General features: G+C 40.3%; 1 protein-coding gene and 1 non-coding gene across 2 annotated transcripts; one reads left to right on the top strand and one right to left on the bottom strand.

Annotated features, from left to right (window-relative positions):
- The first annotated feature begins 4105 nt into the window (after positions 1–4105).
- LOC145452041 (aldehyde dehydrogenase X, mitochondrial-like) lies at positions 4106–10714 on the top strand. Its single transcript, XM_080330255.1, has 13 exons — positions 4106–4280; positions 4558–4662; positions 4788–4928; positions 5000–5079; positions 5895–5944; positions 6021–6211; positions 7048–7161; positions 7231–7380; positions 7769–7906; positions 7985–8149; positions 9361–9518; positions 10268–10382; positions 10437–10714. The coding sequence occupies exons 1-13, from the start codon at positions 4230–4232 to the stop codon at positions 10467–10469; spliced, it is 1491 nt and encodes a 496-aa protein (XP_080186381.1). The 5' UTR covers positions 4106–4229; the 3' UTR covers positions 10470–10714.
- Positions 6448–6529, bottom strand: Trnas-gcu (transfer RNA serine (anticodon GCU)). Its single transcript has one exon. It is a non-coding gene; the product is annotated as a tRNA-Ser (tRNA).
- Positions 10715–15490: the final 4776 nt, after the last annotated feature.

Below are 15490 nucleotides of genomic sequence, written 5' to 3'. Positions count from 1 at the left end.
TGTGCTTGAAGAAAGCGATTCGCGAGTGTATTGGGTAGATTCGTTCTCTGTATGCGTAAAACAGGGGTGGCGAACCTGTGGCCGTAGAATGAAATTTGTGTGGCCGTAGAATGAAATTTGTGCGGCCGTGGACACTAGACACGCAATTCAATTAGTATGTGTTGGCGGCCGTCGACATGCAATTTGAATTTACGAATCGACTCCTGATTTCTTGAAAGATTTTAATTAGTCTTGATATTTTCTTCGCGCTGCATGCGATTCAATTTCACTACATTTTTCGATTTTATTATAGAAGCGCTCTTTGTCATCAGAGCCCCACAGTACAGATGCGAAAAGCAGAGGAAAATCATGCGCCTCATATAGAAATACCAACTCGTAATCGAGTGCACCTCACTATACCGACAATCTGATGGGATGTCAAGAAATAACAGCAGGGAACAAAGTGACTAACAGCAATTAGCCCACCCGGAGATGCATCATTTATAACTTGCCCTAAATTCTCGGCAACACCCCTCCATTAACGCTACCGGTGAATCTCATCACATGGGCTGAGAAAGGTTAAAGTTTGATAGTAATGTGCAAAACTACTAATATTAATGACGAAATTCATTAGTGTATCTGAAAAAATTTTCGCGCTTCGCGCGGATATGATTGTTTCCTTTCCATTTCCAGTGCCCACTCGTGACTTCGGTTCGTATACTAAGCCTATGTCAGTAAATAGACGAGTCCGGAGCTCACCGGAAATAGACATAGACACTGTAACATTGATATTTGGTGTCCAGCTTGTTCGTTACGAATATGCTCAGGATTGCGGCCGTATAGGCTACATGAGTAGTCGAAATGCGGCCATGAATGGCCAAAAGATTGGCCACCCCTGGCGTAAAAGTAGGCTATATTTTATCTACACATGGTATCTACACAAGTAGGCTATATTTTATCTGCACATGGTATCTACACAAGTAGGCTATATTTTATCTACACATGCTATTTTATCTACACGTGTTTGAAGCTAACATGGTTTTGATGCTGTCAGCATTGTGTGTCCAGTCCAGGAACTGACCCAAAAGTGGAATTAGCAAATCTATGAACAGATAGCTGCTCACCGATTCAAATCTCAATCCCTTTTCTAAGAATCGGGAAAACCGACTCTCATCCCTATAGTTTTGACAAATTGGCTTTTGAGGTCGACCAGCCTATAAAGTCTCGCCACTGTTTCTGACGCGTATGTAAGATTTCGTCAAAGCAATCTTTGGTTGGTTTTGAATAAGCATATATATTATATTCATGTCCTCGCTATACAATCAAATACCAATATTGTGTTTTGGTTTATAATCCCAATTTTATATAGTGCGGCCCGCGAATAGATCCAGATGTTGAATGCGGCCCGCGAGCTCAAAAGTTTGCCCACCCCTGTTGTAGAGTGTACTACACTGTATAGTGTACAGCTTGCATAAAAAAATCATTCTCCACTTCTCTGTACCCAATTCACCATAGAATTGCTTGAAGCTGGCTCAGAATGGGTACATTATTTGCCATCACAGTGGAACGAAAACCCCAATCACACCGCGGGGGTTGGATCATTGCGTTTCGCCACGTGAATGGGACAGCGGGCGACCATAATGTACACTAGAGTTATACGATCTATCAGGGCAGTATTACTGCCGCACCCCAAACCCCCAATCGGGGAAGCTCGAGGAGGCCCAAAATTATTTCGTTGGTCGTTCGTTGGAGGATATTTATTCAATTTGAAAATTTCCGTAACGCGACGCGCGATTTCCTTTGCATAAGGTTCTGCATTTAAATATGACTAGTAAGATAAAAATGCGCATATGTTACAGAATTAGGCATATAAGCGCCGGCGATTACCACGCATCGAACAGGACTATGACTCTAGGACAGAGGCGGGCAACTTCTCCAGTCGGGGGCCGGATATGGGAAAATGAAGTACTTGGCGGGCTGGATTCCTGAATCGATACATTAAACGCATATTTATCCACCTATACAAGACAAGGATTAATCGTATTTAATGTAAACTTTAAGTGTGAAGCATAGAGAGAGACCTAAGCAGTATTCAATGAATGTATTAACGTAATGTACTTCAATAACTGGTGAAGTCAATGAGACATCTGTGGTCTATCAAAGTTGTGTACAGGCTCTTTGAACTCTGGCAGCATTTCGGACACAAAGAAAACATTGAAAACTATTATTTGTGTCCGAAGAAGGAAAGAATAACCTACTCACTGTAAGCAAGCGAGTCTAGTGGAGAATTGCGGAAGACTGTGACCGCTGACCCTGATCCGACTGCCGGGCCATATGTTGCCCGTCCCTGCTCTAGGATAAGAGGTGAGCCACAGAACATTTTCAAACCGGAAAATGGGTCACGGACAAACAAATCTCATCATTAATGCCAGCATTATAAATGTAATCTGTCTGCTGGTGGTTTTTTCCATTTCTGTGGGGCTTATCAGTTTGAAACAAAGTGGATAGAAGTTAGGATTTGTTATAACTTTACTTTGGCATGAAAATTGGAGAACAAGATAAAATCTGCGGTCATTTCATGTGATCTGCGGAACACGCCGATGAAATTTGAATGGTTGGCTTAGGGGAGACCGCCAGACCGGCATTCAATGAGTACTAGCCAGCCTTCAGGATTACCGGACCACGACCTAACATCGACCTCGCCCTCCGCCACATGCCACCACATTTTGTCGCTTGCGTCTTATATTCTCTGCATTAATTTTCATTCAGTGTGCATGCCTCTTCTTTACTTCGCCTAGACTAAGGTGGCTGTCTGACCTTAAAGGTTACTCCAAGTTGTTTCGACACCTTCCTATCTTTTCATTGCATCGCAGTCTTTAGATGATCCAGGATAGTCGATATTTGTTCGCATCATTTATTTTTGTTGGTGTGTTTGCACGTTGAATAAGCAATTATGCGCATTATCACAGGGAAATGTGGGGTATACCGAGAAATAAAAAAGTGACATTTCTCAAAGACTATAGGGATACTTTTTTTGCATTGTAGTGATTAGTTTGGAATAGCAAAACACAATACACGACAATTTTCACTCAACTAAAAATTTTGATACATGGTGATATGTGCACATGAGCTAAGTAGCGTATAGTTAGTACGGGACCTACGATAAGTCATCCTATAGGCCTCGGTTAGCATAATATAGGGTTGCCATACGTCCGGAATTTCCCGGACATGTCCGGAATTTCACTGAAAAATCTGCGTCCGGGAGGAATTTCTAAAATATGCCTAAATGTCCGGAATTTTGAAGGCTTGAAGTAGGCTCAAAAGTTTTTCGTAAATCAACAGAAACAATATTATTTTCCAGCAGCTTTATGCTATTTGAAAATCTTCTTCGCACTGCGCGCGAGTTAATGCAACGTACATTGATATTAGTATGGGCACCAGGCACCACCCTCGCCAAAAATGCAATGCAAAAATAATTATAAATAACCATAAGCTTATTCAAGTATTGAGCTGGGCTACGGAACATTTTCAAGCTGGAAATGAGGTCGCGACCATAAAAGGTTGGGAATCACCGGATGTGCAACCTGCTGGTGCATTTTATAGTAGCCGAATATATGGAAGAATCAATATTATGGACAGAATTCATTCATAAAATTTAACAGCCAAATGCATATAGAAAGTGCCTAAAACGTTACATCGATCAGTGCTTTTTTAGGCGGAAGGGGTCAGAAAACTGTTGTCTCGGACCTGATTAAAACACAAAATCAGATAGCCGAACCGACCTAACAGTATAGCAGGTCTGTCAAACACAATCCCGACTGGCCAGACGCGGCATGCCAGACGATTTCATCCGGCCCGTGAAGAAATCTATTGCAGACCCTAGCAAGTAGCAATCACTAGAGCTCACATTACAGATGACCCAATTCATGATCTATGTTCCTGTTCCACTCCATTCCTGTATACAGTCGATTGGCAATGCGTTGCTAGTGTGACGTCATTTCGACAGACAATGTGATATACCTCATTTTTAAATCCGTTAGTGGGCGCTAAAAAGTGTCCGGAATTTGCTTCACAAAAATATGGTAACCCTAGCATAATAGTATCTAGGTAGTATTGTGAAAGCAAGTATGCTTATAGTCGTGACCTATCTAGACATTTGTTTGCGCGATAAACACACGAGGTGCCAATAAAAGCCATAGTTTTATCATCAGTTATTTTTATTCACCTCCGGCGCAACTTGCTCGCAAGATATGGCAGCCTTTCCACCACCAATTGAGAATCCGGAAATCAAATACACAAAAGTAAGATCATCTGTTTTATTTAATAGCGATTAGATATTATGTTGCTGCTGTTGTTGTGGTGTTATGACGCTAGACTAAATTATCTTTTGCGCCATGCACGAAGTCGATATCCTGGATTTGAGATTGCGGCACTTAATGTACTGTACAGGTAACCAAATACAAGAGTGGCTAACTGGCTCTAGATGGAAGAGAGCCGAGCGAAAATAAATGAATGGTGCCTTGGTTCTAACACAGGCGCAACGTTAGCTATTGCATAATTGTTTTATATTCATTCAAGCTCTTCATCAATAACGAATGGGTCGACTCTGTCAGCGGAAAAACGTTTCCTACTGTTAATCCGTGTACGGAAGAAAAGATATGCGACGTGCAGGAAGGCGACAAGGTATACGCACCTAATACATTTCAAATACACAACCGAAGCCTAAAAGCAAATGATTGACTTAAGTGGTGTGTTGCGTTCTGTATAAACATTCGTAACAACGTGAACTCACTGAACCGTGCAACCAGGCTGATGTCAACAAAGCGGTTGCCGCAGCAAAGAAGGCGTTCCGCCTAGGATCAGAATGGAGAAAAATGGATGCTTCGAAACGTGGCCGTTTGCTCAACAAATTAGCTGACCTTATTGAAAGGGACGTGCAGTACTTGACCGTAAGATTCATGCACACGGCATTACAGTCAAATGATATCCTGGTCGACATGTTTAACTTTCTGTGCGGCAGAGTCTGGAGACTTTGGATAATGGAAAACCTTACCTCGCGGCATACTTCGGAGACTTGGATTTTACTATTAAGATCTACCGGTCAGTTTTCTTAACAAAATTCCTACATCACTCGCGAGATTGTAACATAAAAATCGCGAAAATAGTACGGAAGTCTCCATTAGTTGTCTGCCTCGGCCCATCGAGCAGAGATGTCAGGTATACAGAGCCAATACACAGCACATATTTTTCTTGCGATGCTATATAGATCGGTTGAAAAAGGCAAATAGGACAACAGTAGTAAAACGATTGCAGCAAAATCCAATGGTCCAAGTAAATACAGTAGACATAATCGTAAACCGATAATTCTAACCGTGAAATATTATATACTTTATGCTGTTTTGCTCACGGTAGGCGTGTGTTGCTGAATAAAAATCGTGGTTATTAAATTAAGTTTATAGCAGAATAGATAGCCCTAGAGGTGAGATTCAGTTTGTTGTTGAGCTATAGTTTTATAGCACAAAGTCATATTTTTGCCGCCGGTCTGTTACAAAAAGTCATTTACAGTAACCACCAAGTCATTTACAGTAATCACCAAGTAATATTAACATCATCATCATCATCATCGTTGGTTCATTAGCAATTTTATCGGTTCAATACACCACAAAAATGGATCGCTAATCCCAAAGCATTTTGCATGCGGTTCTAGAGCAGGTGTGAACCGGATGAATCCGATCACTGGGCGAGCCTAATAATTATATAGAGACTGAATTAATTCGTACTGTTTCGTTGTAACGAAATACATTTTCCATGACTTTGATCGCCGTAAACCCTACCCATTCCTACGTAATTCGCATTCCTACGTAATTCGCACTCCTTTTTCTCCTCATAACTACTTGTATTTTCTTATCGCGCAGGCATTTCGCAGGTTGGGCAGACAAAATTCAGGGAAAAGTCATACCAATAGGTAAATAAACTCAACATTTTTCACACGAAAATTCAGGGATAGAATAGCGCAACTCAAACAGTCGCAACATCACCAGATGGAGAGTATTTCTGCCACACCAGACACGAGCCCGTCGGAGTATGCGGTGCCATAATACCTTGGAACTTCCCGCTAGCGATGCAGGCTTTTAAACTTGGTCCTGCTCTCGCCTGCGGCAACACTGTCGTTTTAAAATCGTCCGAAAAAACGCCGTTGTCCGCATTGTATGTGGCGTCTTTGATAAAAGAGGTAAGTGGGAGCTTGGGACCAATTCTTTATTGTGCTTTCAAACTCATCTAAGTACATCTAAATATTCGTATAAATACACATATAGTCGCGCCTGCACAATCAAATATTGCATTGATATTGATTATACCAGATATGAGGGGTGTATGTGTGAAGAGCATGATTGTGGAGTTAGGGTGGACGCCATGGAAAAGATATTGCGTGACTGATCTGCCCTTCACATTAAAAGCATAAGACGCCGACGAGGATGGGATTCGAACCCACGCGTGCAGAGCACAATGGATTAGCAGTCCATCGCCTTAACCACTCGGCCACCTCGTCGCCGAAAGCCGGCTGTTGCATCGAATTTACTTGCTCTGTTGGGTTGTTATTACATCTGATAACCCGACTTGTAATATTGGCCGATGTTATTTATTCTTCAAAATAATTTATGAATAAATGCTAGATTCATAGATCCAAGTGACTCAACGTACCAGTTCAGGTGTTCACCGGCAAAATGAGGTTTATGGATGGTTCAAAATTTATTATTGTTCTCCTACCTTACCCAGATTTCTAGTGGTTATTGTGTGACGTAGTCAAGCCAATGATAAGTATCGGATAGCTTCCGAATTGCCAGATCATACTAGCTCTATTATTAATGTTTCTGAAAATTTTCGAACATGCATATAGCTCGACACCGTATATGTAGTTTAGGCAGACCGACATGGTAGGCTACTACAGCTACAGCTAATTAAAATATATATATAATGTTATGACAGCTGCATATACCTGGCAATTGGCTACTATGTGTCGTGCCGGCGTGGATGTATCAATATATATATATTTTAAATGCATTACAGGCAGGCTTCCCACCTGGAGTAGTGAACGTCATTTCAGGATATGGGCCCACAGCAGGGGCAGCAATAGCAGAACATATGGATATAGACAAGGTTGCTTTTACTGGATCAACTCAGGTATTCATATACGTCTCTTACAAAATTGATAGTACATACTAGTCGTACACATCCGTCTGACTCTTTCAGGTGGGCAAGATGATAATGCAAACAGCCGCGAAATCCAACTTGAAGAGGGTAACTTTAGAGCTTGGTGGAAAGAATCCAGTCATTGTGTTTGCCGACGCAGACCTGGACGCCGCGGTAGAAACCGCACATTTTGCAGGTTTCTTAAACATGGTAGGTCTGTCTATTATAGATGCCATCAAATTTGTTTCCAGGAGCTACTGACAGGCTGAATCTCAAATGCCCGCAGTCCCACGTGTGATGCCTCTGCTAATGCGCGTTACTCACACTATAGAAATCAAAATTTTCAAGTCAAAATTCGAAATTGACGTAAATTCTGGTGGAAATAGCATCGAACTATGAGTCACCCTGATAAATGAACTCTTTATTCGCAAGGAAGTATAATTTCAGCACTGGAAAACATCATTTGTCACTGTACTCGGCTCGTATCATGAGAATTAATATTCAATTCAGATTCGAGTTCTCGAATCATTGTGCCTAGTCCTACTTTCGAGTCGTTTGACAGTATATGAAAGCTTAAAATATCGCTGCTCTAATACAGGGTCAAGTGTGTCTTGCCGGATCTCGAGTGTACGTGCAGGATTCGATTTACGACGAGTTTGTCAAAAAATGCGTGGAAAGAGCCAAGCGACGCACGCTAGGAAGTCCATGGCAACCGACCACGGAGCAAGGCCCGCAGGTTGCAATCAAGTCGACAGACAGCTAACAAATCGGAGAGCTCAGGATTGCGTTTACACTTTTCGCAATGAATTTACAGGTGGATCGCATCCAATTCGACAAAATCCTAGGTTGTATCGAAGAAGGAAAGAAATCGGGAGCAAAACTCATGTGCGGAGGAAATCGATGGGGCGATAAGGGTTATTACATTGAACCAACCGTATTTGCAGATGTGGATCAAAACTCCTCCATCGCCAGGGAAGAGGTATGGTGGCACATTTAAAGTTGCATTTTGCTGCAGCTACAGCGAAATCGATTTGAGAGACAAAAGTTTTAAGACATATGTGACGTGACATTACTCATACAGCTTGTCCTGATCAGAAAAATATCGACACCATCACAGAAATGTCAGATGTGGTCAGTATAATGAAGTATAGGCTACTTCTAGTTTTTTCGGAATAGTCAAGTAGAATTTACAGACTTTCATTATTGTTTTCAGACTATTCCACTTCTGTACTTAACAGTTTTCAGTTATTTATGCAAACCGTCATCCATTTTCGATTTTGGATTTATAGTAAAGTATATGAAATATTTTCGGGGTATGTTTGCATTACATTTGTAGGCGCAATTGGCAAGCCATCTGGGCAAAATAGCTGCTGTAACACGGCAGCTGAATATATTTTCGAAAATTGCACCTATATTTGTAGTGTCATTAATCGGGCGCGTTAGTCACGTAGATACAATCTTCAATGTCGAAAGTAGTCGCATTCGAATAAGTTAGGCTTACCATACGTCCTCTTTTAAGAGGATTTGTCCTCTTTTTTGACTTTTTTGAAAGTGTCCTCGGAGGACGCCCTTTTGTCCTCTTTTTTGAGATTTTGTCCTCTTTTTTAGGATTTAGAGCATATTTAGAGCAAATTGCGAGTGATATGCCACATAATAGCACAGAAATGAAGCTCCGACGGGTGAAAAACGGTGATTTTAGCTCTGAGCGAAAAGATGACCTTTTTTTTTTTTTTTTTTATGTGAAGTATAATACGTTATTCTGGGATCTGAGCGCAGAAGATGGCCTTTTTTTTTTTTTTTTTTTTTTTTTTAGTCAACCGATCACAGAGTGGGAAAAATTAACCGATATTTGAGAATTTCACTCCGGTTTTGCAAGTGGTATATTTCTGAAAAAGTGTCCTCTTTTTGGATTTCCAAAATATGGTAAGCCTAGAATAAGTGCTAAATGTATGCGTCCCCTCGATGAAATCTACCTCTTCAGATTGCTTAGATTGCGAGTACTTTTCCTCACCCTTATTTTCTACTCCAGCTTAAGTACTTTTGCAACATCTTTTAAATCCCTACTTCTTGTATACTTGAGAAGAAATTTTCGCTGGTATTTCTATATGTTATGTTGTATATGTTGCGGATACTGAGATTTGAATTTATTCACCAATCAAGGCTTCGATAACTGTATTTTACGAACCACAGATATTCGGTCCGGTCCAATCAATTATGAAGTTCAAAACCATTGAGGAGGCCATCGAAAAAGCGAATGACACCAAGTACGGACTTGGGGCATCTGTCATGACAAACGACTTGGATACAGCAATGCGAATGTCCAGTGGCCTCAAAGCTGGAACAGTCTGGTGAGTGATTTTATCAAGTCTTAGATCGGACCAACGGGCTACGAATTAGAGTCCGGCCGACGTTGACTCCAGATTTCCAACCGAAGGGTTGCGGGTTTATTTAGGATCCTCCTCGACATGTGCTCCTCGCAACCGGTGTCTTACAAAAGCCTAGAATGAGAACAGGCCGTGCTATAAGTCAGCAGTTTATCAATCAAGGAATATCGGCTTCGTGTGAATGAAAGTCGTAGTCAAAACACTATGAGCGCCAAAACAACAACAACAACAACATAAAACGACTCGGATCAATTCAGATGATTTCAGAACTTTAAAAGCTTGAGTCTCGTGTCTAACTCGACTCATTATTTTTTATTTATTACGTGTTTATTTGATATGTCTGCGTTTTTCATACTTTTACGACGACATGTCTGTTGTTCCAGTACCAGTCATGGTTATCACTTGTTTGCGACCTCAATTCTCGAGATAAAAACCACTTGAAAACCTGAAAAAACATTCTATATATAATTGAAGATAAACTGATATTAGGATGATATTATCTATTGCAATATCTAAATCTTTGTATCAATCAATATTCAGTACAATTTCATCGAACAGCAAATAATAATAAACGCATCTTTCATGGATTATGATCCCAAAGAAATGCAACAATATCAATAGGCTGATATAAGAAAATCAATAAGTAGAGGAACACTTGAATGTGTCAAATCTCATTCGCTATTGCAATGTTTTAATACTTGTCCTCAATACAGGATCAATACGCATCATATACTTTCGCCGGCCGCGCCATTCGGAGGATTTCAAATGTCAGGCCAAGGAAGAGAATTAGGAGAGTATGGCATTCGCCACTACACCGAAGTCAAGACGGTAAGCAAATTGATTAGCATCACGACTGTCTTTTCAACGGTATTTTTGTCTCAGGTCACAATGAAAATATCGGAGAAGAACTCTTAACATACGTCTGCGTCACTAATATAAAAAAGTTATGCAATTACGACGACGTCTTATCATAAAAATATATCTTATTTCGATTTTCAACGTGGCCTGTGATACCGAATATGTCTGCGCTGCGCTCGTTTGATCGTAGATTTTCGCAATCCTTTGCAAATCAGACTATGCGTCTTACCAAATGATTAATTTCAGTTGAATATACAACTATATTGTATATTTAAACAATAAAGATATGAAAACTTGGAAAATCTGCATATAGAATATAGATTGAAGATTAAAGGTTTACGAGAATGGGCACTATGCTATATCGCACATCTTTCCGATTTCACCAAGAGCAAGAAATATTCGTTTTGTCGTAATAATAAGCAGGTTTTTTGGCATAACTTTAGGCTCGCCAATTAAATTTCGAAATAAAACACAAAAAGATGAACTCAGTTAGAATGAAATTTAGAAAGACCTGTAAGCTCGTGGTCTTATACGTCACAATGCTGCGAGTGTTGTACCATCAGGCTGTTTAAGCACGCCATAACTCGTCTAAGACCACTCGACCAGCAATATGTGAAAACTGATAGGTAGGGCGTTTTTTTGACATGTCAAAATTTGTCAAAATTTCGTCAAAATTGTAGTGTTTCGTCAAAATTTGTCAAAATTTTTCATAAAGTCAAAAAATTGTTGGCGTCTGCATTTCGTTTGCATCGTAGATTTTGCACTGTCGGCGAACTTATCATCTGATATTTTACAGCTTGTAGCCTATTTTATAGGCCTACTGTTGTAAACGGCTTATTGTCTGCTCATTGTGAATCATAAATGGTCAAATAAAACAAGTAGGTACACATGGTGTTATGGTCAACGTACCGCAATATCCTAACTGAAGAAAGACTTCTTGCGCATTGCATCATTCTTATATGAAGAAGCGCATGATGAAAAATTGTGATGTAGACAACATTGTCAGAATGAAGCAACACAGTGTGTCACCAGCAGTCTACGCGCAACTTGAGTATTGTTAGCCAACAACTGCTGCTGTTGAACTTCCTTGGCAAGCTTCTTAGTAAGGACATGCACTTTCTACCCAAGAATGTAGGAAAGTATCTCTCGTTGTACTACAATTTTCTTTAATTATCTCTACCATGATACATATTGTAACCACTGGAATTCTTCATAGGGCCAGATTTCGTTAAAATATTGTTTTTTTTTGTGTAAAAAGTTGCCTGTTTCTAAGCTAAACACGTTTTTCATGCCAAACTACTTCGTTAGGACAGTCAGTTCCAACCAGAAATGAAGATAAGTGGTACAATTTTAACATTACGTGGGAAAACACCTAATAAAAAACCGCCCTACTGATAAGGCTTTTGACACGAAATTGACCAAATTCGGCAGTACAATTAGCGACATTGGTTAATATAATACAATCTAGCAAGCAGCGAAGTTGAATTTCTTTCAAAATACACCCAACAGTCAAACTCTCGTTGTGGGTTTAACAGGATTTTGCCGTGCAGGAACTGCGATAGGACCTTGCGCAGAGGTCTCAAACACGCGGGCCGCATGCGGCCCGCCAGAGCATTTCGTGAAGCCCGCGACGACATTTTAGATTTTTATTAATTTGACAATATATAAGTGTCACATATATCTTTTCAGGTTATAAAGTGAAAATTCCCTCTTAAATTGCTCCGAAAGCCTCAAACTATTCATCAAACTTCACTATCACATCAATTGCAAACGCTACCATGCAGTGGAAGATTCACTAATTCACCACATTTCCAATTCGTGATGACAAATCGCGACCCTTAGACGATTCATGACTGAAATTTGTGAGTTGGACTTTGACGCGACCTTTACTACATTACTCAGACTCGGGCTAACTCGATGGCAAAATGAAAATGACTCGAGTGGACTTGGAGTGACTCGGAATGCCGTGAATTTGTTAGAACCATGGACGCTAACTAAGCAAGTTGTTATGGCAACCATAGGCAATCTGTTAGTTACATGTTTGGTCGCTAAACCATGTTATTAAGGCCACTTAAAGGTATCGAGTACCGTGGTCGGACGCTCCAACGATGTAACAGCAATGGGCCGTTCGGCGTTCCGACATTTCAATCACTGGGACACATTCATTAATATATTTATATTATATTTATATTTTTTCTGCTCCTATATTTGAAGATATATGGCCATGAGATTAATAGCCTACTTATCAGAAGTATACCCGAATCATGGATTGGAATTACAATGATCAACTATTGTTTTGATATCAGATCAGTCTCTATTATCAATCTGTTAAATTCAAAATATTCATAGTAGCTGAAAATAATAACCCGATAGCTTTTATGATGGTATCATACATTTTTCCGCCATATGGTGTGTATATCTTATAATTAATATATATTTAGTACAACAACAATTATATTCAAATAGTTATAAATGTGATGATTCTATTCGTGCCAGGCCTAAATTGACACAAGAGTCATATTTTGACGATGTGTGTTCTGTCAGTCTGTTGGATCGGCTCATTTTCAATAGGGAAATTCATTCCCGCAAAATAAGGCCTGCTTGGAATGACATAGAATAACCCTATAAAAGCTGCGGCCCGCGGCGTCGTCAAAACTGGAAAACTGGCCCGCGAGCACATTCGAGTTTGAGACCTCTGATTTATAGCGTTATCGAAGAAAACTCACGGCCAAATACTGGGCGTCCCTTTCGATCAGGTCGGCCAGTTTGTTGAGAAGAACGCCACGTTTCGAGGCATCCATTTTCCTCCATTCTGATCCCAGTTCGAATGCCTTCTTCGCAGCGGCGACTGCTTTGTCAACATCAGCCTGATGACACAGCAAATTAAAAAAATCGCCGATTTATAACGCTCGATAGTAACAGAATTCTTATATAAATAACGCGCCTCTTTGTGCGGTTCTCTGACGCAAATCGCGGGTAGGCACATTGTAAATGATTATTAAATCTCACTCCAATTTAGGATTTCGTATCCACATAGAAAAGTGAATTCAAACCTTGTCTGCCTCCTGCACGTCGCATATCTTTTCCTCTGTAGCTGGGTTAATTGTCGGGAACGTTTTCCCACTGGCCGAGTTCACCCATTCGTTATTAATGAACAGCTGCAATGAAGCGCTCAATGACGTGAACTGCTGTATCGAACAGCTATCCGATAGCGCAACATACGATAATACTTATCTGACATATCAGAGATAAAGTTCACAAATTGTTTTTCAAGTTACACTTGGCAATTCTCATGAACATAACCATGGGCGATGAAAGTTCGGGACGGGCGAATGACAAAGTGGGAGGTTTTTTAAACGATTATTGATAAAACGCCAAAGATTCATTGTCACGAGAGAACACAGATGTCGTCACAAGACACAAGCCGAAAATTTCACCCCGGTTACGCCAGAGATATAACCTCATATAACCTATTTAATGCGCGGGATTATTGTGCGGGTATATTTTTAGAGATGGACAAGGCATATTTCCACTGAACCCCCGAACGTTAAGGATTTTGTGTGATATGTGCCTGGGTGTATGATTGCGTTTATCAGCATATTGAGCAGACGAGCGCGCACTGATGTTAGTATATTCCGTATTATTTTATACACTTTACTTACAAATGCACTGTGACTTTATTGAGAGTCTAATGCGTATCAATCGTGTAGGCCTCGGTCACGGTTGAGGTGAATGAATTTTGAAACGGAAAATGAGAAGATCCAGCCAAAGTAAGCATTAGAACTAGATTATCATTCTTATTATATATTATTAAAATCATGTTATACTGCTCATAATATTGGTGGTCGTTCGCATCATAAGCCTATCAATTTCGTTATCAACACAAGCTAATTGAATGATTTAGTAAAGGATTAATCAACAATAAACTAATGCCACGCGACACAGTCATAAAGCCTCTCATATAGATTTCGAAAACCTTTGAATTATAATATGCATCACCCGCCGGTCCAATCCAAATCAGCCGCAAGCCAACCATCGCCTATTTTCTATGCATAGTACAACTCATGTTGTTACGCACAATATCGGCTAAAACTCTTTAAGCTGAGTCATGAATGCAGTGTTACAGAAATTATAATCCATAGCATACTCATCACAATTATTCTAGCAAATGAAAGAAGCGATTCTTCTATTCTTTTTGTACGTACCTGCGTGTACTTGATTTCGGGGTTCTTGATAGGAGGCGGAAATTTAGCCATAACTGAATCTATGGGATGCAATGTGACAGCGACAAGATGAAAATTAAACGTGTCTAGGAAGTTACGCTCTTACAGCTAGCTGTCGGGAAGCAGCATTGAGCACACATTTCGATGACTCTATATTTACATTGCAACCACCGCCGCCGCCGGTTGGAGATTCAATAACTCTACGCGACATGACATTTACTGATATCGTGTGATATGTTAATTCATAAGTATGAAAAACAAATGAAACGTAACCTTTGGCTAAATTGTATTCAATTTGCCGGAAAGAGAGTATATTGTTCCCAATAAAATGGAAATGTCATATTATATCTAACAACTTCATATAGAACGAACACGTGATACCGGAAAAAATTAATATCTACATTCTACATATGCACTGAAATAGACGATCTTTCCACAATTCTGTGCAAATGTTTGGTGAGATTTGCCTTAATATGCGAGGTCGCCGCACGTCTGGGGCTGCACTCCGTGCATCCTTTCTACGGATTTCATTCCATGTCACTTGTTCACTGAGAATAGGACTATTGGGTCCAACATATAATTTCTGTTTCTCACAAAACGGCGGAAATGCAAGGAATTACGGGACGTCGACCCGAACACCGGCGTATGGTGGTATAATCCTCAGCTGCAAAAACAATGGGTTTGTGGGTTCGAGTCCGACCGAGGTCGACACCAGAATTCCTACCTAAGTGTTGGAGGTTTATGTAGGCTCCTCCTCGCCATCTCTTCCGTGTAAGCGGTGTCTTATAAAAGCCTAGAAGTGGGCCGTGCTACTAGTCGGCAGCTACGGAACAAAAATGAAGAAAATTGGCCTGG

This window comes from Botryllus schlosseri, chromosome 12, assembly GCF_051294905.1.
Source record: "Botryllus schlosseri isolate E-star chromosome 12, Bs_hap1, whole genome shotgun sequence".
In the NCBI taxonomy this organism is placed as follows: Eukaryota; Metazoa; Chordata; class Ascidiacea; order Stolidobranchia; family Styelidae; genus Botryllus; species Botryllus schlosseri.
The sequence above is the reverse complement of the archived record's forward strand: the minus strand, read 5'-3'. Positions and strand labels throughout refer to the sequence as shown.

Coding starts and splice junctions, on each gene's coding strand:
- LOC145452041 (XM_080330255.1), top strand. CDS start 4,230: ATGGCAGCCTTTCCACCACCAATTGAGAATCCGGAAATCAAATACACA. Junction 9,519..10,267: donor CTCAAAGCTGGAACAGTCTG/GTGAGTGATTTT, acceptor TCCTCAATACAG/GATCAATACGCATCATATAC. Junction 10,383..10,436: donor ACTACACCGAAGTCAAGACG/GTAAGCAAATTG, acceptor TTTTTGTCTCAG/GTCACAATGAAAATATCGGA.